The sequence below is a fragment of the Lepisma saccharinum genome, chromosome 18 (genome assembly GCF_977018435.1).
Source record: "Lepisma saccharinum chromosome 18, izLepSacc3.1, whole genome shotgun sequence".
Lineage (NCBI taxonomy): Eukaryota > Metazoa > Arthropoda > Insecta > Zygentoma > Lepismatidae > Lepisma > Lepisma saccharinum.
This window is the reverse complement of record NC_139246.1, coordinates 56,882,098-56,902,664: the sequence shown is the minus strand read 5'-3', so window position 1 is coordinate 56,902,664 and position 20,567 is coordinate 56,882,098. Positions and strand designations below refer to the sequence as shown.

Here is a 20,567-nt window from a genome sequence, read left to right as displayed (position 1 = left end):
CTCCCTCTCCCCTCCTAACGTAAGAGTACGGTGCACACATTGAACTATATATAACTGGAACGCTCGCTGCAACGCTGATCGGCCGCGATAACTGAAGCCACTTTTGCGATTAGTTTCTTCAGGGAAGAAGGGAAGAAAATGTGGTGATCCCATACGCTAGCGTGTATTTACTCGCCTCTTTGCTTTCGTATAGCACCAAAAGAAACATATTTTAACCATAGTTATGCATTCAGTGCTATAAATGAATGTCTTATTAAGTGTTTCTTCGCTACATTAATAGTTGACATGTGTTTTTTCGAACAATTTATCCAGTCTCAAGTGGGTTGAACATGATACGGTCGTGTTTGGCATTTGGATATAAGAATCGTTTAAATAATACCCCGGGGTCCACTTTTTATCGGTATCATTCTTAAAATATGTGTATACTACGCCCAAATGTATTTATTATAAGTTGATGACGATAATTAAATTTTATAGCGAAAGCTTGCGAATGAGTTTACACCCACGTGTTTCACACACTGTCGCAAGTGATTAAATTTTGCAATAACCGATTGGAATTTTTCATAACTTATAAATATTTATATATGAAATGAATTGAATCATGGAGAGAAGTAGTGTTGCCCACGGGACGAGACGGGACAGGCTTTTAAGAATTCGAGACGAGACGAGATTGACCATGTGTCATAAGACAAACGAATATTTTCGAGACGAGACAGCTAATCCACGAGACTCCACGAGACGAGACAGGCCAAAGTCTCGTCTCGTGAGCAACACTAGAGAGAAGTTAACCAGAAGTAACAAAGGGAATTAAAATAATTAACCTCCGGATAGATTTTTTGTCGTAAAATATTAGTTTTATCTACATGCCATGCTCGAGCAATTTGTGTATATTGTTGGCATGTCAAGCAGTAGTTCCTACATTTTAATTGTGCACCCAAAAAAGTGTCTCGACATTATGGCCCAACTTCTATACAGTTGATTGATTAATTTGGTGTTTAAGTCCACTTTATGCACAGTAAGGCTAATCGGGACTGGACCTACAGTTTAAAGTGGGATCCAAACTACTATGTGCCTCCTCCGGGTATCGAACCCGGAACTCCGCTAACTTCTATACAAAGTATGTTTTGCGCAAGACGCACAGGAAGAAAAAAGAAGTGTAGAATCTTCAAAATGAATATTAAATATTGTTTGAGGTTTGTTGACCGTGATTCAGTTGTTTTTTGTCTTTTTACAAAAGTGTTAATTGTGCATTAATTTTGTGCCCAAAAGCATGTTATCAGGTTGTCTAGCAGCCTGGAAATCCTGGAAAAATCAAAGAAATTTGGTTTATTTGTGGAAAAATCAACGTTTTCGTAATAATGCATGAAGAGTAGGTTTTTGAAAAAGAAAAAGAATATGCAATACACTTAAAATTTATTGCGGGTAAACTCTAATTCAATTTAACATACTGAGTATAACTGGTATTTACTAAATACTTTATGAAAAGATAACGTTTCGAAATTTCCCACTTTCTTTTGCAATTTTTATGTTGTGTTTGGTTGATATGAGGAATAATTCAGATACTTTTACTGTAATTATACATTATTTATGCTATAATTATGATATTTCAATCACAAGTAAATGCATGCCAAGTATTACGTACAAGCTCACCCCTCATAACCCCTACCAATAGTCAGTTTCTATTCAATTTTCTTTCTTTTTGTCACTTTTACATGGTAGGCGTTTTTTTTATTCTTTAAAAGGTATTTTACACACGTTTTATGCACAAGTAACAATAATAGGGTCAAGTGCCCATATTTCGGATACTTAATTTCAAATTAGATTTTCAGTACCTGAATGTAAACAAAATAAGCCATAAATGTGTTGATAAACATTGAACATATATTTATTAATGTTTCTGAAAGTTATATTAACATTTATAAGAAATACTTGGTATATTTTATGAAACAAAGAATTGTATGCATATTTTTAGTCTGACAAAAAGGTTGCCTAATGTCGGATAGGGTATTTCCTAATTTCGGATAGGGTTACTAATGAGTATTTTGAAAGGGTGCGCTATTTCGGATAGTCGAAATTAAGTACCCGTGTAGCATCCGAAATTAGGAAACCCAGTCGCATATTCAATATGACGATTCTGTGCGTTCCCCCTCTGAAATAATGTGACTGACGTAATATTGTTTGCTGAATCTCTCAAGATTATATAAAATTTAGGCAGAAGTGAGTAAATACTAACCTTCTAGTTGTAGGCCTTAAGTTTGGATGGTGAAATATTACATCAAAACTTCGGAAAAGTCAGAAATATCAGCCACACACTAAAGAAACATTGCTCAAGGTCACGCACAAGGGTGAATCTGGAGGACGAAGTAGCGTGTTAGTTGGCACTATCTGCACTTCGGCGCTGCTGTTCTAAGGTGGAAATTTCTTGGTATCCGAAATTAGGAACCTATCCGAAATATACCCTATGTATAGAAAGTGGTGTCTGAATGCAGGTCATCTACTCATTGTAATAAGTTCTCATAAATTATGGCTTTTATTTCGGAAATAATCTGTCGCAAAAATCCATTTGCTGCCACAGAAAAAATTCGTCTGCTTCAGCTTTTCTTCCCACATTCCCTGGCGTAACTAAGCGAGAGAATGGCTACACTTTTGCGCCGTAAAGCTGTCCTTCCATGTTATATATAGTTCAATGGGTGCACAGGAGTCGGGGGTCTGCGAAGGTTTCTTTGCTTGTGGTTTCACTATACTCGACAATACTTTAGAAAGAGTTGTGAACCATAAAAAATACATTTTATTAGTTCTGAAAAGTACAAAATCTCCGTAAGAAGTAAAAACATGCTCCATCTTTACAGGATGTTTGTTAGGGTGTAATTCTACTGAGGCAACCATATTCTGTCACGCATAATGGTTCAAATCCCACTTTAAACTGTAGGTCCAGTCCCGATTAGCCAACCTGTGGAAAAATTGGACTTAAATAAAAAAAAACTCAAACATTGTGGCATCATGCCGTCTCATGGTAACGGAAAGAAGAATAGTTTTAACAGAAACATTCCGTTGCATGCTACATGACGTTTAGATGTTACACCAACATCGTATCTTGTAATCAAAGGGTCCCGGGTTCGATTCCAGGTGGAGGTACAAATTGGTTCGGATCTCACTTTAAACTAGGTCCAGTCCCGATTAGCCTTTCTGTGCATAAAGTTGACTTAAATAACAAAAACAAACAAACAAACAAGTGACATCATGTAGACTTTGAAATCCTGTCCGTTATGTTTCAATTATAACAGAGGATGCAGTTTATGATGTTAATTACTTTTCAACCTTCTGATTGGTAGGTCTAAATTTAGGTGTCCCGATTGTTTTCGGACGTAAAACGGGACTCCAAATTGTCACTTTTTTGTGACAATGGCTTATCGACATAGAATTACTGCAACAAAACCTTCTCTAGCGTTACTATCAACTGTCATTGTTGGGTAGTAATTATTTCACTTTTCCATGTCAACAATGTACCATATTCCAATTTTCTTATAATACCTGAATGGTTTGTAGACAAGTGACAAAGACGCTCTTTCAGTACAATAAGGTAAACTTTAATCCCACATGCGTAAACTTTTACAAATTGTTATTTGAAAAGATGGGTGTACTGAAAAATATTCATTCATCGGCAAATTGTCAATGAATGACTTTTAATTCTATAGCACGTCTTTGAAATTCAGTGCATATCAACATATTGTACAAGTTATTTACACGGTATTTACTGTATTATTTATATATAATAATTAATATTTAATTAATTAGTTATAAAACATAAGTATTTATGACAAAACAGTTTTTATATTAAAATGTGTACATTTTTCCTTCAGGAAAATATTAAAAATGTCCCGTTTTGTTATTTTAAAAATCTGGTTACTTTAGTCAAAATATGTATTTGTCTTATTTTGCTTAGCCTTTAGTCAAATCGCGACGATGAAAATGCTAGATGATTAGATGAAATTTATGAAAGGACATTCCGAAAGGAATACCCATGATCACCCCAGGACCGTTAATGGTAAGCTCACGAGTCCACTGACACGACTTGCAGGTCCAAATATTCGCAAGCTAACTGCTAATAATTATACACGTTTTAAGGTTGTAATTGGAAAAACTTTTCCCACTCCGATCTTGAAATTTACCTACAAGTTATGGGATAACGGACGCATGGTGTTTCTTAATGTTGTGATTAAGACCAAACTCATTCCAAGTAAGACTGACATGATGGGAGATGAAGCTCGCCGCTCCCAAAACCCACCAGGATAAAAAAAAAACGGAGGCCTTCATGGAATTTTAAATTCGAAACAGCAGATGGGGGAAAGGACCCAAGGCCGTTACGGTTTCTGTGGAATGGATTGATTCAGACGCTTTATTGACATTAATTTCGTTCGGAATCCGCTTTGCATCCGAAACAGGTGCTAATTGCTTCACATCAGTTAAGAGTCGACACAGGGGGGCGTTGTGGTTTGCGAAGGCAGCGCCAAAGTGATTGATAACCGCTAATGCCTACTAAATGAATTTTTCACGCTGTAGCCTCGATTAGTTACCTGTTTTCTTCAACCTGTTTTTCTTTTTAAAAATGAAACATCAAATAAGTACTATTGTCAGCATAATTTGTCTTAAAGAGCTTCTAATATAACGAGACTGAATTTTGACTACTTCATTAATCCTAGCTTACCCGTGCCGTACGAGAAACTAACTTACCTGGGGGGGGGGGGGGAGGGACTAATAGGCCCACACATTCTCTATTCACTAAAATTGAAGAACCATTTTGTTATTGAATCAATGCTTCCTTTGTTGATTACATATGTGCAGTTATTTATTAATTATAATAATTACAAAAATTACCATCATTAAAGAAAAATAATAACCAATTATTGCATGAGTGTCGCATACATATTTTAACATTCGCTAGAACTCATAAAAACATAATATTTTTTTCATTAGTGCTTTCTTTGTTTATAGAGGTGTGTTTGTTTATTAATTATAAAAATTTCCATCATTACCAGCCAACTGTCGCTGTCATGAGTGTCTCGAATTACATACATTCAAAGATGGCACCTGATACGCCCACCAGTGCATTTTGCCTCCTATTTACATTACATTTAAATTTTTATGAACAAAAGTAATAGAGAAATATTACGAACACCTTAGTAAACAATGTAATTTATTTTCATATTTTATAAAAAATTCCACAGTAAAAAATAGAAAGAGTAGAGGTGGTGGACCTGACAGCCCCCTTCCCCCCTCGGGTAATCTGGGGTTAATATGTGAGATTATTTAATGAGCTAGCCCCGTCTAGTTGGCTAAACTTTTTGGCTCTTTCTACACTCGCTCGTTGATCGCGCCATCTAACCAACAGAAGCACCTCTTCTAGTTTCGGGACACAGTCTGTAGCTTTCTCAGGAATGGTTGTGATGCTGTAGATAAGGTACACATGATAGAAACACTATAAATATACATATTGTAATGTATTTCCCTACTCATACATTATTTACAGGCAGCAGCAGTACATCTCGTTGCGTCGCTTTCCCGCGCTCTCACAGACTACTAACTCGCTTTATAATAGGCACTAGAGTCCTGCGAGTATTCTGGCGGCCATCTTGGCTCCAATTTGTACAAGTTACTGAACACTCTAGTTGGTTACAGTTTGCAACACCGTTGATTTGGTTTCAAGTAGTGTGTTTGGTGCATACACCGTTTTCACAATGTTCTAGGGCGTTGTAATGTGTGGTGTATGATCACGTGGTGCGTGCTGATTTTACTTTCCTCGGTCAAACTTTCAATCTTCCATGTTGGGAGACGATGACAGCGTTTTAACAAATGTTTTTAGCTCTTTGAGAATAGTAGGCCTTTTACACTGTTCCCAGAAAGGTTTTAGACTCTCTTTACCTTAATCATGTGTTGTGTATGTCCTGCGCAGATTCCTTTACAACAGTGGCGGCGATTGGGTTCCAAAACTGGGGGCAAGAACGGTTTATATAAGGTTTAGCATAGTGTGGGAGGAAAAGTGGCACAAAGTGTGGAGCAACTGCTTCCCCCCCCACCCCCGTCGGCGGCCACTGCTTTACAACCTTGCACTTTTAACCTTTCTCAAGGGGCTAGCAGTTTATGTAAATTACCTGTAGAATCTATAGAACCTTATTTGAGTTATCTATGGATGCTTGATTATAAACTGTAACAAAATATTGCCAAGGACAACTGCGTGAGGAAATAAATAAATGTTTATTCAATTGACTTTTCATGAATCATGCAACATGTTAAATATTGCGTTTTTTTCTATTTTAGGTTATTGTAATTGTTACTGTTCTATTGGGGTCAGCATGCAGCGGTATTATATCACCAGAGCCTCACTACGCTCCGATTATTGGGGTCACCAATGACATTGACTATCATGTAAGTACATGTTTGTATGTGTGTGTGTGTGTGTGCGTGTGCGTGTGTGTGTGTAAGGTTCTCCCAGCATATGCCAGCAAAGTGCTAAGGTAGGAGCCCTACATCTTCACACATTATCTTTCCTAGTTTAAGGTATAGTGTAGAATGAATATATTAAAATAGTTTTCAAAATATTTTCCCCTACAAATGTTAACAGCCTTTGAAAATAATCGCTTATATTATTTATATTAATTACTTACACTCAAATAAATCAATTACCAATCATCGTGACGGAGTGGTTAGCACAGAGCTCTAAGACGCCAGGTGTCATGGGTTCGAATCCCGGCCTGAGCATGGGTATTATTTGCGAGTGCACCTTCATCAATTTCATCATATCATCACTCATCCTCATTGTCGCGATTGGCCAAATGTTGCGGAAAAGCAACGATAAATAACAAACATAAAATCAAATCAAAGAAATAATTCTTCAAATTATTTTAAAAAAATAATTAATTAAAATACTCTACACTACAATTATAACAATTCTGAACAATATACTTAGAATTAACATTTTTATGTATTTTGACAGACGGACATATCGATCGAATTACTAAATGTCTGTACAAATACTTGTCCTTTCGTCCATGAAATTAAGCAGCCACCTTTCCCGAGTTATTGGACATTTAAAATTAGCAATTCTCATTTCCGTTTGAAATTAAGTAGGAATTGTCAATTAACTTAAGAGTAAATGAGTAATGTGCTTCAGTCAATCTTAAAATTAACGACAGCTTAAACTAAGGATATATTTAAGGTAATATATTTAACATGATAACCGTAAATTTTATAGTAATTTATTTCTCGTAAAGATGAATTATAAGGGTATATATTTTAAAAGGTAGAAAGAAAAGTTTTAAAATATTTTTTTTTTGACAAAAACGGTGCGACGACTGCAGCAACTTATCAACAACCCTAACAGATTTTCACGATGCCGACCACCGTGGTGGAGTGGTTAGCACAGCGCGCTACGACGCCAGAAGTCTCGGATTCGAATCCCAACCTGGGCAATAAACCAAGTAAAATAAACCAAATTCACTGTTCGAATTAAACTTTCTGATTTTTGTGGGGAGGGGGGATACCCATTCTTTGAGAATTTATGATTTCATTTCGGGAGGTGGTTTTTCTTTTCGTTTTTTGCGTATGCAAATTTGTATATGTTATCAGTCACTAAACTAAACTATTGCCTTGCGTTACCTTAGAAAATTGATTTTAATCTAGATCATTAGATCTTACGATAAGAATTGCATGTAATTTAGAGACACTTAGTACATGTATATTCTAAGGGAACAGAAACTCATACACAAAAAGAGCTATCGAACTAGTAACACCGCAAACTTTATTAAATTCCTATTGCCAAGTTAAAAACTTAATGTCCATATAACATATCTACAAGTTTCTTGTGAACACTTTAATACATGTAAAATATCAGCACTATGCGATGGAGCCTTTTCTTGCCTCGGCTCGTTAAGGTTAGTCAGTTTCAGAATGGTGTCCGTTTTCAATCCACATGGTTGCATACTTTTTGGTAAGGATATTTTTGATGACTGGACCATTAAAGGACACGAATGATTCTGTGTGTTTGTTACAGTTATGAAATGCTATACTTTATGCTTTCAATCCCATTTCCTTTGAAGAGGATAAAAGCGTTTCTGACAGGGATAAAATACAGTAAAACCTCGTTAATCCGGACCTGGATTAACCCGGATTAAGCTGGACTACGCTTAATCCGGACAGGCAAAAGGCAAAAATAATAATAATAATAATAAATAAAGCAGATTGCAGGGTTTTAAATGTGGCTAGAAGTCAACAAGAGAACTTCCCAAAGATAAGGCAGTCACCACTGATGAAATTCTGTTTCCCGCAGACTTTGTACTGTATTGTATAGTGTATTTAGGCCTATGTCCTTTAAATACACCATAATAAACGTGTTTTGTTGATATAAACGGAGTTTTAATGCACTTTCTATTGTTCTTTAAGGTTATTTCAGTTAATCTGGACTTTCGTTAAACCGGTCAACTTATCCCCCATTAGTCCGGATTATCGAGGTTTTACTGTAATTCTCCCTTGCCGGGGATGAAATTTTCTGCGGGGAGAGGGAGAGGGTGTCCTGGCATCCCCACGTTAATTTGCACACTGACCAAATCGTCCAATCAACTACACTCCATAAAATTCACACTCTCCTAAAATTGTTCCTACACCAAAAGACCCTCGCTCTTGTGGAGGTGCCAAGAGTGCATGTAGCCTGTCCTAGCTTCAGGTGTGAGAAATTTGCCTGCCTGGAATTGTTTATGCAGAGCGAGGTGGGCGCAGGAACAGGTTATTTCATTTGGCAGCAGGTTGAAGGTGTAGAAAGGGGAGGGGCCAATCGCCTTGCTATCTTTCATTCCTCTTGTAGCGCTACTGGTTACGCGCTTGTACACTTACATGGCATTTGACACAGAAACACTTTAACTCGAATGCATAATGCTGGATGATGCCTTGCGGAAGAATACACGATGTTGGAAACGATGCAGGTCGGTCACACCGAGGTGCAAAAACGCCAGATGGTTCTAACAGTGATGGGATGAGGAGATCACAGGCTCATGTTACAAGAATTTTGATTAGCTGTCATGATTGCGTCAGTCTGAAACTAATTTGCATATTCAAGATTTTAACTAGGATTGTATTTAGCAGGAAGGTGTTTGGCTTATAACATTTCACCCTTGATACCTTAATATCAATTTACAGGGCGTAGATGACGATAACCAGTTGTGAAAAATGATAGCAGAAAGGAGGAATTGTTGCCTTATTGTCCGTCACCCATACCACATACTCTTTGTAGACTTCTAAAGGTTATGTTTAGTCATGTAAAAGATTACAATTTTTATCGTTATGGCAAATTATAAGCAGGAATTCACTCGAAAATTAGGGTGAAACATTCTTTAAAGAAGTAAATTCATAATTATGATTAAAAGATTCTCGCATAGCCGAATGATCAGCACTCTCACCCTCTGTGCTGGCAGTTCTGGGTACAGTCCCCTTTGTCAAACCCACATTTCGATGTTGATGCAGGAAATTATCCTGTTTGATATAGTAACGAACCCTACCGGGAGAATTATCCAACGAAAATTCACTTCACAGACTTTGCTCCTCCATATGTTTTGACGCAAATAAGCCTAGTGCTGACGCACCCATAACTTCAAATTCAATCAATCAAATCATATAAAAATTCGCACAAAAATCGAGTTAATGTAATAAATGAACAAATAAGTAAAGAATTTTTCACAATTCATATTTTTATAGACTTATGAACTTCAATTAAGAGATTCAGTTTTATGGTAAGATTAACTTATGTGGTCTATTTGTCTTAGCCTTTATCCAAATTTCTCTCAACCTCCCATTTCATCGTATATATCGTTGATTTAAAGGTGTAGCACAGCTAGAATGAAACACTGAACACATTACTGTTCAAATCCTGAAGCCAAAGTATGTATGATATTTTCAATGAACAAAATTTTAAACTAATCACATAAATCGAAGAGAATGCTGCTTACCTGTTCCTTGCACCTGTTAGTCCACACAACTCTTACACGTAGTAACTCTGTGTTCGAGATCAGGTCGTAAACGATTCGAAGAATAGCATTTACATCAACACAAAGAAAGCAGTGACTAGCCATTGTATCTGTGACACGCTGTAAGCTTTGAATAGGCAATTCAGACACCGAATTACTTCCTACGCCAACCTCTCTCGTTCGATTTGATCGACTGTTTGTCTAACGAGTCTGGTTTGAACTGCAAGTACGGTTAACAACTTTTCTCATCGCTCCATTGAGGCTAATACTGATAAAATTCAAATTAATCTGCAACAGGTAATGGGTTCAGTGTTTGAATAAACAATAAGGCATATTACTTATTTTGATTACAATTCCATCACCTCCTGTTACAAAATCATGGTTTAGAACAATACTTGATCCTGAAAGCTTCAAGTATTTTCGATATTTCAACCAAAAAAGAAGCTAACGCATAAAGCCAAACATTTTAACGTTGATGTCCATCTGTAACTTGTAGGCTGTAACTTTTACATGTTGGGAAATACAAATAATCACCCTGAGCACGATATAGGATTATACAGGGTGATTCAAAAGTCGCCATACATAGGATACAAACAAACAAAGTCGTTTTCTGGTTACACAACATGTTCAATATGACCTCCGTTGTTGTGAATGTATACGTCAATGCGTTTGACCCACTCATCTTATATAGGAAAATAGATTCGTTTATCCAATCATACATACTACTTGAAGGAAAGAACAGTGAGTGTTTTCGACCACGTCAATAAAAGATCTCTAATTTTCGATTATGAGGTTGATATTATATTATGCACACTTAATGACATATATATATAGGGGCGACTTTTGAATCACCCGGTATAATGAATTAGGCTCATAGTGAGGGTAGCCTACGGGGATAAAGCCTAGGGCTCCATGCACAGAGGGTGCATTTCAAAGTTAAAGTTGTTTTTTTTTTCTTGAAGACAACAAAACCAAAATATTCGATGGAGAAATTTATACTTGGCAGAAGTTAGGACAAGGTGGTACTACTTGGCCCTTGTTCCCACTGAAGATTTTTCAAGTGATGAAGTTACCCCTAGATACTCCTTCCTTAGAGGCGTCACCGCATGAAAATACATGTCATCATTCAACTCGATATATGGCGTTCCATGTTCGACCACGTCTCTATAAATTTCGATTATGAGGTTCAATTCACAGTATGCGTACTTACTGACGTTCTCAACTTACCCCGAAATGTCTTTCTCTCTGATCTCTTGCTGAAACATAAAATTCTGGATATGCAGCGGCGCTGTTATTGTTGTTAGTTTTATGAAATTGGCATCGTGATCATATGGATGAATGGCGATGACATGAAATCGATGAAGAAACTCTCGTAAAGATAAACCCTTGTCCATGATAAGACTCGAACTTTTGACCGTCGATGGTGAGATTGTACCTAGGTAAGTCCAAACGAGGTGATAAGTATAATGTAGTTTTCTGCTTGTAGGAACACAATTGCCTATATTAAACAACTAAGCAATAAAAATTTTCTTAAAAGAGATAATTAATATAATTTGAATCTTATTTGTCTTTTCTTTCTTTTACAAATATTTCCTATTTAATCACAACAGCATGGCCAAATTGGATGAAAGAACCACAAAATACACGAAACACACTTTTCCAGATTCGAACCAAGAACCAATTTGGGGGTAAGGGCTGGGCTGCATTTTGCAGACTTGCGAGGATCTGGCGTCTTGACTCACGGCCAGTATAATACTCCGTGTCGAGTGCTGTCATTGTGTGTTTGTGATTGTTTTTTTTATTCATTTCATCTTATCACCATTCAATCTCATCTTGGCGATTAACCAAATGTGGCAGAAAAGCGAAGTAAATTAAGGCAAAATTAAGCAAGAACCAATTTCTTATCACCGCGTTACGATAACCGGAATAATTAATTTATTTTATCTGAACATAACAAAGACCCTACCCTCTGTATCTTATAACCCATTAATAGATATACATTGAAAATGACAACTGTTTATCTATGAAATAGATCGTCTGGTCTATTTGTTTACCAAGCGTACCAAGGAACACATATAAATCAATCACCAAGGAAATTTACAGGAGGTGTGGAATGATAGACAGTATAATAAGAAACAGGGATGTACAGTACATTCCCCCCTTTTATCTTTCATATAAATATTTTTATACACACAAAAAATTGAGTTAATGAACACACAATTAACGAACTTTCACAATTCATATGTACACGAAGATTTTTTAAAAAAATATAAATCTACGTACTTCTCACTTCAAGTAAGGGATTTAATTTGATATTAAATATGACATTAGTGACTTTTTGTGTGAGTTTATCAAAATTTGTCTTATTCGTAAATGCAGCTAGACGTTGGTATAAGGATGTAGCATAGCTAGAATGAAATCCTGAACACATTACTGTTGAAATGGCAAGAAGTTAGGTAGAGAGCATAGAAAAAGGCAACTTCCGATTACGTACTTTGGCATTCTGATTTGATGAACAATGATTTATTATTCAAAACTTTAGAGATTAGTTTTTAAGGACATATTATTAAACCAGAAGTTCTTTCCTGTTGTGATTTTTTAAAAGTTCTGTTTCTTTCGTCTATGTATGTGGTGTGATTCAACTGTTTGGTTTGTTGTTTTAAGTCCACTTTATGCACAAATAGGCTAATCGGAAGTAGACCAACAGTTTAAAATGGATTGTGAACCACTGTGCAGTGTGCTTCCAGTGGGTATCAAACACGGGACTCATTGAATAACAAGGTGACATCGTTACCACTACCGAATCTGGGAGGCTTTTCTTTTTTTAATTTTAGCCTTGCAAATATTTTCTTAGACTTCATGTATCCCTTGAAGAGAATTTAGGTAAAAATGGCAAAGGAAAAAATGGCAAAGTGAAAATGGCAAGCGGAAAAAATGGCAAGGGTAGAAATGGCAAGAATAAGAATGGCAAATACAATATACCTATTACGATTTTACATGAAAATTGAGAAATTACGTGTCTTCCATTTCACAGTTTGGAATTAAAATTTAATATAATTTTGGTGTCTTTTAACATTAATTTGTCTTTGAATGGATACATTTTATTTGATGTTTCCAAAAATAATGCCGTTTATTTCTTTATTTCTTTTGGCAGGAGTTACTGTCCCTATAGAATCACATACTAATAAAAGGTAACCTTTGTAAATAATTTGAAGCATGTGTGATTGATGAAACTTAAGTGGGGTGCAGCATAGAATGGGTTTTCATCTTGACTGAAAACAAGTTTACGCTTGTTACTAGTAGGACTTCAAGTCAGCCCTTATCTAACCCCCTCGCACTAAGATGGACGAACTTGTTTACTTTTTTCAAAATAAAATTGTTAAATCTTGGAAAGCTGGAGATAAGCTCTTCTTTCTACAAAAGTCTGATCTGAAGAATGTTATAAGGTGGAGGAACAATTTCAAGTGTCGAGGAATTCTAAAAACAAAATTATTGAAACGAAATCCTGTGTGTTCCTATGACCATAATCATTCACCTGATTATGATGCTGTGAAGATTGCCAAGTGTCCTAATTTTGGACGGTATAAGAGAACATTTCACACAATATACTTCAAGGTAGAAACAATAAAACAACAAGTTTTTGCATTTGGTGGGCAGGAATGAAGCCTAGAGAATTGTGCATAACGTTGTTTAAGAAATTCAAAATATTAACCCTCCCTTCACTGTACATATATGAAATGTCATTATATACGAGAAAAATTATTGCGCTACGAAGTTCAATAGAACATACAAATAACACCCGAAATAATCAGCTTCTAAAGCCATACTTCACCAGGTTAACATTAGTTCAAGAAGAACCCGAACATATGGCAATTAAAATATTCAATAACCTACCAAATGATATTAAAGCAGGAAGTATGACAAGTTTCAAAAACAAATTTATAAAAAACTATTAGTTAATAAGGAATATTATAGCGTTAGTGAACATCTAGATTGTAAATTATAGACATTTTGTAACTATATTTTTTATCTGAACTGTACTGAACCCTCCAAATACCAATGTATATGGTTTATATGGAGTAATGCAATTTAAATTCAAACATCCTACAGAGTAAAGACTGTAGGCTATATTGTGGAAGCTAATCAGATGCATCCAGCAAGAAAATGTAGCAGTGAAAGCGATCATTCTGCACGCTGAGAGAAGACAACTGTCAAAGAAGAAAACTTCACTTTGGCCATTTTTTCCGTTTGCCATTTTTACCTTTGCCATTTTTTCCGTTTGCCATTTTTACTTGGCCATTTTTTCCCTTGTCATTTTTTCCTTTGCCATTTTTACCGGACACCCTTGAAGATAATGTAGCAAACAGAAGTCAGGCCTCTTCTATTCATTTCTAATATAATCAGAAAGGTACATCAGAAATAGATGCATAGCCAACAAAATAAGGAAGAAAGTACAGTTTTACATATCTGAATATTGGAATATAGCCGTGTGAAATTGTAAACAATTAACTAATGCTCTCTCCACATCAACAATGTGTAAACTTTCAGAAATATTGGATATATATTTTGTAGTGGCACTCTTTTTGGGCGATTCTTATTAGTGCTGTATGAGAATTATTACTGTGAAGTGTATTGAAATATCAGGTGTTTCAGAAATAATTGAGGTATTACAAAAAGTTATTGCATATAATCAATTGAACTTATATTATTGAAACCAGTCCAGAACGACCGAGGAACCCAAACAGTTTGTGCTTGTATGTTTTGTTAAGCTGAGAGTTCAAATCCCTGCCGCTAGGCGACACCTAAATCACGTTATCACTCACAGTGTTTCGGTCAATGTTTTGGTCCCCAAGATTACCGAACCTTACACCGTGTAACTTCTTTTTGTGGGGTTTCATAAAAGATAGGGTATTCGTCCCACCGATGCGCGTTAAATCGCAGCCCTAAAGGAGTGTATCATCGCTGCGATAGACCCCATCGAAAGGCTCATGTTGATGCGAGTGTGACGAGAAGTAGACTATCGTGTCGATGTTTGCCGTGTCACTCATCACTCATGGTGCACATATTGTACAATTTGTAGGACTCGAAAAACACTGTTTGCGTTCCTCGTTCGTCCTGGACTTATTGCAGTATCGAAGTGCAATACTTTACTTGCAACAACTTTTTGTAACACCTCAATTATTTCTGAAACTCCCGGTACAGTATTTGCATTCAGTGCAGAAGCGCTGATTATCTCGTGGATAAACAGAATGTCACTCAAGCGTCGAACTTCCTGTCGGCAATTCCTGCACACCCAAAAGAGACATCCGAGAAAGCGGACAATTCAAAGGAAGTTGATTGGGCGGAAAGTGCTCTTCTCCTCCACGGTCCGTGCATGTGGATTTGGCGTGCCGGTAGTACAAAGCATGTAATTTTCCATCCTGTTAGTGAAATGGAAAAGAAGGCGCCTTTCCCGCGGAAAATCTCTCTTTCTTTCGTCTCTCTGTCACATTATTTCGTGTGCAAGAAATTTTGAGAAAATGTTATTTCTTTCTTCTAGTGTAAAGAAGTGTAAAGACCGGTAGTAAATTCATGTTGAATGACATTTGGCTCTTTTTTACTAATGTTGTTCTAATTCCAACGTTTTGAAGACTTGAGCTGTCTCTGTCTCCAGCGAGTTGGTTAAGTATAAATTAATTTGTAGGCCCTAGATATGAGTGTCGAAAAACAATACATAGGGGCAGGTTGTTGAATTGATGAAGCTGTAATAGTGACAATATTGCCAATAATAATATAATCAGTAATAAAACCTATGATAGAAACTTATAATAACTATTATCAGGGGTGCCTATCCCCCCCAAGGCCCATGACGCGCTCCCCCCAAAAAGGTAGAACATTTGCCCCCCCCCCCTCGTGTATGCCGAATTAATTACTCAAATTTTTCTTGTCAGACAAAATTTGCCGAAAAATATAATACCAGAGGTGCAACCACGATTTTTTGTCTGGGGAGGGACAAGTACCAGGATAAACGTACCAATAATAATAATGACATTATTATTATTATTATTATTATTATTACTAGTCGTAGTAGTAGTAGTTATTATCCTCATAAATTACGCAAAAAGGGGGTAAAGTCTGTGCTAAAGCATTTTATTGGAACAAACCATTTGAAATATTCTTTCAACACCGTCAATTTCACATTAGCTAATAATGGAAATTGAGCACACAAACTGTATTTTTGAATGGCAGAAAATGAATGATAAATGCATTCCGAAGATACATGTGTAACTTTCATGTAGAACATATGTTTTACACATACGCAACATGGAGTGACATAAAATAAGAAAATAAATATGCAAGAAGCTAACACTAAATTGTGCACCTATTCAAAACTTATTTAATACACATATACAACACATATTATTTAAATACATTACATTAGAGAAAACAAATATAGTGTTAGCGAAGCGAGCATGAAAATTTTTAGATCCAATTTTTCCAACCTACCCACAGGTTGAAAAACTATACATAATAACCAAAACTAAAAATCAATAACAAGTCAATGAAACGATATGATCCCCCCAATTTTTGTGTGATGATATATAGAATTGGTATAAAATTTTGACCCTCACCAAAAAGAAATTCCCATGACGCAGGCATAGATTGTTCTACTAGATTCAACTGATGATCAAATTCTGCAAAAGTGTTTATCTTTTCCGATTTCAAATCAATAATGTATAATTTCACATCACGTCAATCAAGAAAAATGATAATTATGGAGATATATTATTGACAAGTTTATAGAATTTAGAAAACACTTTTAAATTGTGCTTCTTTACCATAGATGAGTGGTACCCCCTTGCGTCACTCATGCTTGTGCGGTTCTGCGAAAACAACATACACTACATGTATGTGCTGTTTCGTCGTCGCCTTGTAATCAAGGGGTGTCGGGTTCGAAGCGACCTTACAAATTTAAGCAAAAATATATTTTGTTAAATTTAGTGGTGCAGATTCTTGTGCATTCAGTTCAGATTACCCTACCTGAGTATCAGCTGCGGCGCCAGGATTAATCAGCTAAGGGTGCTAAGTGGGTGCGGAATGTACTTTAGGGGGTGCGATGTTGAAAATAAAGGAAAAATGAAACATGCATATATGCTTTAGCCACTACATTAAATACCAATCAACTTTCAGTAGGCTTCTATGAAAATATTCACATGATTTCATTCATTCTTCCTTTCTTGCTTTGACTACAGAAGTAAATGTGGCTTTCCTTTCAGATTAGCATCAATGGCTTGCATCTGTACTATACAAAAATACTGTTCTCCCTTCAATACTTAATATTATACGCTCAATATGACGACATGGTTTTCGTAAGACACTGCAACAAAACTGATTTAATTTAATTTAATACAAAACACGTCTGGTTAAGCTATTTGGTTACTGTAAACAAACAACAAGAAAATTGTAGTATTTGCTGAAGTTGGTAACTTTGAACAAATTATGTGGTAGCTTTGTGCACGATTACTAAAGAGCTTTTAGTACTGATGAATAATAATTTGTTTGTCGCCTGTTTAAACAAATGATTGGTTGCCAGAAACTATTTTTAGTTATTCCATTTGTTTTCCTATGTGAAGAGTTAACATTATTTTCGGTTTAATGTTGGTTTTGAGAAAGGGGTGCTGAAGGGGAAATTTAAGGGGTGCGCAAGCAAGCACACCTTGGCGCCGCCCCTGCTGAGTATAAAATGGAAATGAAACAGATTTTGAAAATCTTGTTTGGCTCATATTCTGTAACTTTCAAGAGAGCTAGTTCTGGATCAAAACCTATCACAATAAACTATCACTTTATTGCATTTCATACTACGTATAACATGTATTTTAATTAATATTCTTACATTACGGATTGGCAATTTTCATTACTATTATTATCAACAAACTACACATTTATTGTTTAATTGTGACCTTTCTCAACTAACATTTTAATCTAACTTTATGTAATAAGACAGGTAAAGCCAAGCATGTACTATTTTTATATCTTATAGTTACTGGCAAGATGCTAGAAAATGTTGTTTACAAGCCCTTTTCATTAATTTCAGTTAAATGATTTATTTCTTGTAGGAGCACTGATTGTTGATAGTTGATGACTGGAAATCGAAAAGAAGTTAGGTGCTATTTTTGAAACATATGTTTCGCATTCTATACGATCCATATATCAAGGCTAATTCCAGACTACAGATCTCCTTCTATTAGTACATACACTGTAATATAGTAACACTATTAAGACTTGTTTCCGTGTTTAATTAAATACTCAAAATGATGACCAAGGCAGAATTTATTGTTAAATAACATAAAAATATTTTTCATTTTAATTTGCTCAGCGTCTGAGCAAGACCTTGTTATAAGGTTCAAACGTCACGATTATATTATGATGTTTTACAATAAATTCTGCCTTGGTCATCATGTTGAGTGTTGCAATACAGTGTTATCGTAGTAATGGAGGTAGTAGCTTCTTTAGTGGTATTAGACAGAATGTTTCAAAAGTGACATTTAACCCCCTTTGAATTTCCAATCTTTAATTGATTCAAATTTTGAGAAGAAATCTCTGCTTGGCCAATATCTTCCATTAAGTATTTATTTCCGTACCGGTTCTTGCCACTGAATCTGCTCTACTTATGTTTTCGTTCCATGACTCCAGGCATACCCTCAATACGCGTACAATTACGCCGTGAGTGACCACCACACGGGCGACATCAAGAGCCAGCACGAGACCAGGGACGGTGACGTCGTCAAGGGCCAGTACAGCCTGGTGGAGCCAGACGGCACCGTGAGAACAGTGGACTACGTGGCGGATGACCACAGCGGCTTCAACGCCGTCGTGAGGAAGGAGGGGCCCGGTCTACACCCACAGCCAGTACATCCCTTGTTGGTGAAGCCTGAGCTCGTCGCTTACGAAGAATAATGTCGTCAGCATACTGCTATGTATCAAGAAAACACAAATAAAATTATTAACGCACGTATGTTGCTGTTCTTATTACGTTCAGCAGCCTCGATGACTGTGAGAGTTGAGTCGACCCTCATCACATTGGATCCGGGTTCGGCCTAACATTTAACACTGTTGTGGTCGACGGAAAAAAAAAAACTCCCGTCATTGGTCACGTGGATCACTATTCTCTGGTTTTATAGCGAGAATGTCCTTTTTAAAGTATTCTGGTTAACTTAACAAAAAATGATAAGTTATTTCATTAAACGCATTACAGTAGGGAGGAAATTCGTAACTTCGGTGGCGAGTCTCAAGGTCGACCACTTAAGGCGCTCGCCCAAGGAGCCAGTAATCATGAGTTTGCGTACGTTGAGTTACGATACTGGCTATATTTCAGTCCCCTTAATTTTTTGATACAGCTTATACTAGTCCTTAACTATCGATAGGTATCGATTTGTGTATATTGCTACCTCGATCAAACAAACCAATCATTGCATTTAGTTTCGATTCAAGTTGGCATTAGTTGGTTTCTGTTTATCAGATTTCTCATTGACTATTTTCGAGATGTCGATAGTATTGTTGACAATCAAAGGATTGACACTCACAAACAGAAGACGAAGCAGTCCAAATCATTTTTTATCGTAAACAATTATTTACAAGGTCTTAATCTTCAGTAAATATCAGATTTTCAGCATTATTGCGTATTTACTTGTGTATTTAGAAGTCAAGTATTGTCAAAACTTGCCTCTGGCAGGCAGAGAGAGAGGCGGATTGATATAATTTATCAGTCAATGAAGTTTTGTTTCTTAAAAAATGTATTTTTCTCAATTACTTAAAACATATTTTCATTCCTAAATATTTTGCTTCATTGGAAGTATTTTTCGTTTATATTGTTCAAAAGTTAAAAAAAAAACAACTAGCAAAGTAAGGAAATCTAAGAAATATGAGACGTTCGCATCTGTGTACATTAAGTCTCATGAAAGTAAAACTCACTTGCTGCAATTAATGTAGGCTTTTTAGAGTTGAACCAAGAAGTAATTGTAAGCAATTTCTTTGAACGGTATCTTATAGCCAAATGTATAGTGCAAACATTGGTGCAAAGTCCACCACTCTACGATTGCCGTACGTACAATGGCGGATTTTCCAATATGGCGGTCATGTACTTATATTACTATATGCAACATGAGTCAGCCTTTTGGCTTGTATCTTCCTTGGCATGGCGTACACAAAAACAAATCTTCTTAAATAAATTGTTACCAAGAAAATTACCTTTTTTGTGATGTGAGAATAGTAATAATTGGTTTAATATTACATCTCCCACTCTAATTTCCTTCCCATAACGAAATAGCGATTTTTTTCAATTGTATCCTCACTTTCTTTACTTTAAATTTATTACTTTTCAACTTGGATAAAACTCTTCCAGGCTGAGGTTTTTCCTTAAAAACTTACGATTAAAATCAGATACGTTTCACCATCTTACACAAAGGCGTTGCCATTTGGAGCGGGGGCGAAAATAGACATCGGCCTTCTGCCTGCTGAACAGAAGTAGTTACAGTACATAATCTCTCCAGATAACGCAATCATGTATCTTTCACAACG

The 20,567-nt window shown here is 36.1% G+C and overlaps 2 protein-coding genes across 3 annotated transcripts in view; one reads left to right on the top strand and one right to left on the bottom strand.

Annotated features, from left to right (window-relative positions):
* The window catches only part of LOC146002589 (uncharacterized), a 111,138-nt gene extending 101,001 nt beyond the window's left edge, over positions 1-10,137 (bottom strand). The window contains exon 1 of one of the 2 annotated variants that reach the window (XM_083140532.1): positions 9,993-10,137. The gene's annotated coding sequence lies outside the window, so the exon portion shown is untranslated. The remainder of the gene's footprint in view (positions 1-9,992) is intronic. The other variant, XM_083140534.1, reaches the window with a different exon arrangement.
* The window catches only part of LOC146002590 (cuticle protein 19-like), a 36,856-nt gene extending 17,854 nt beyond the window's left edge, over positions 1-19,002 (top strand). Inside the window, exons 2-3 of the mRNA XM_083140535.1 lie at positions 6,316-6,423; positions 18,684-19,002. Of these exons, the coding sequence (XP_082996661.1) occupies positions 6,316-6,423; positions 18,684-18,947 (372 nt within the window). The 3' untranslated portion in view covers positions 18,948-19,002. The remainder of the gene's footprint in view (positions 1-6,315; positions 6,424-18,683) is intronic.
* The last annotated feature ends 1,565 nt before the right edge of the window (positions 19,003-20,567 follow it).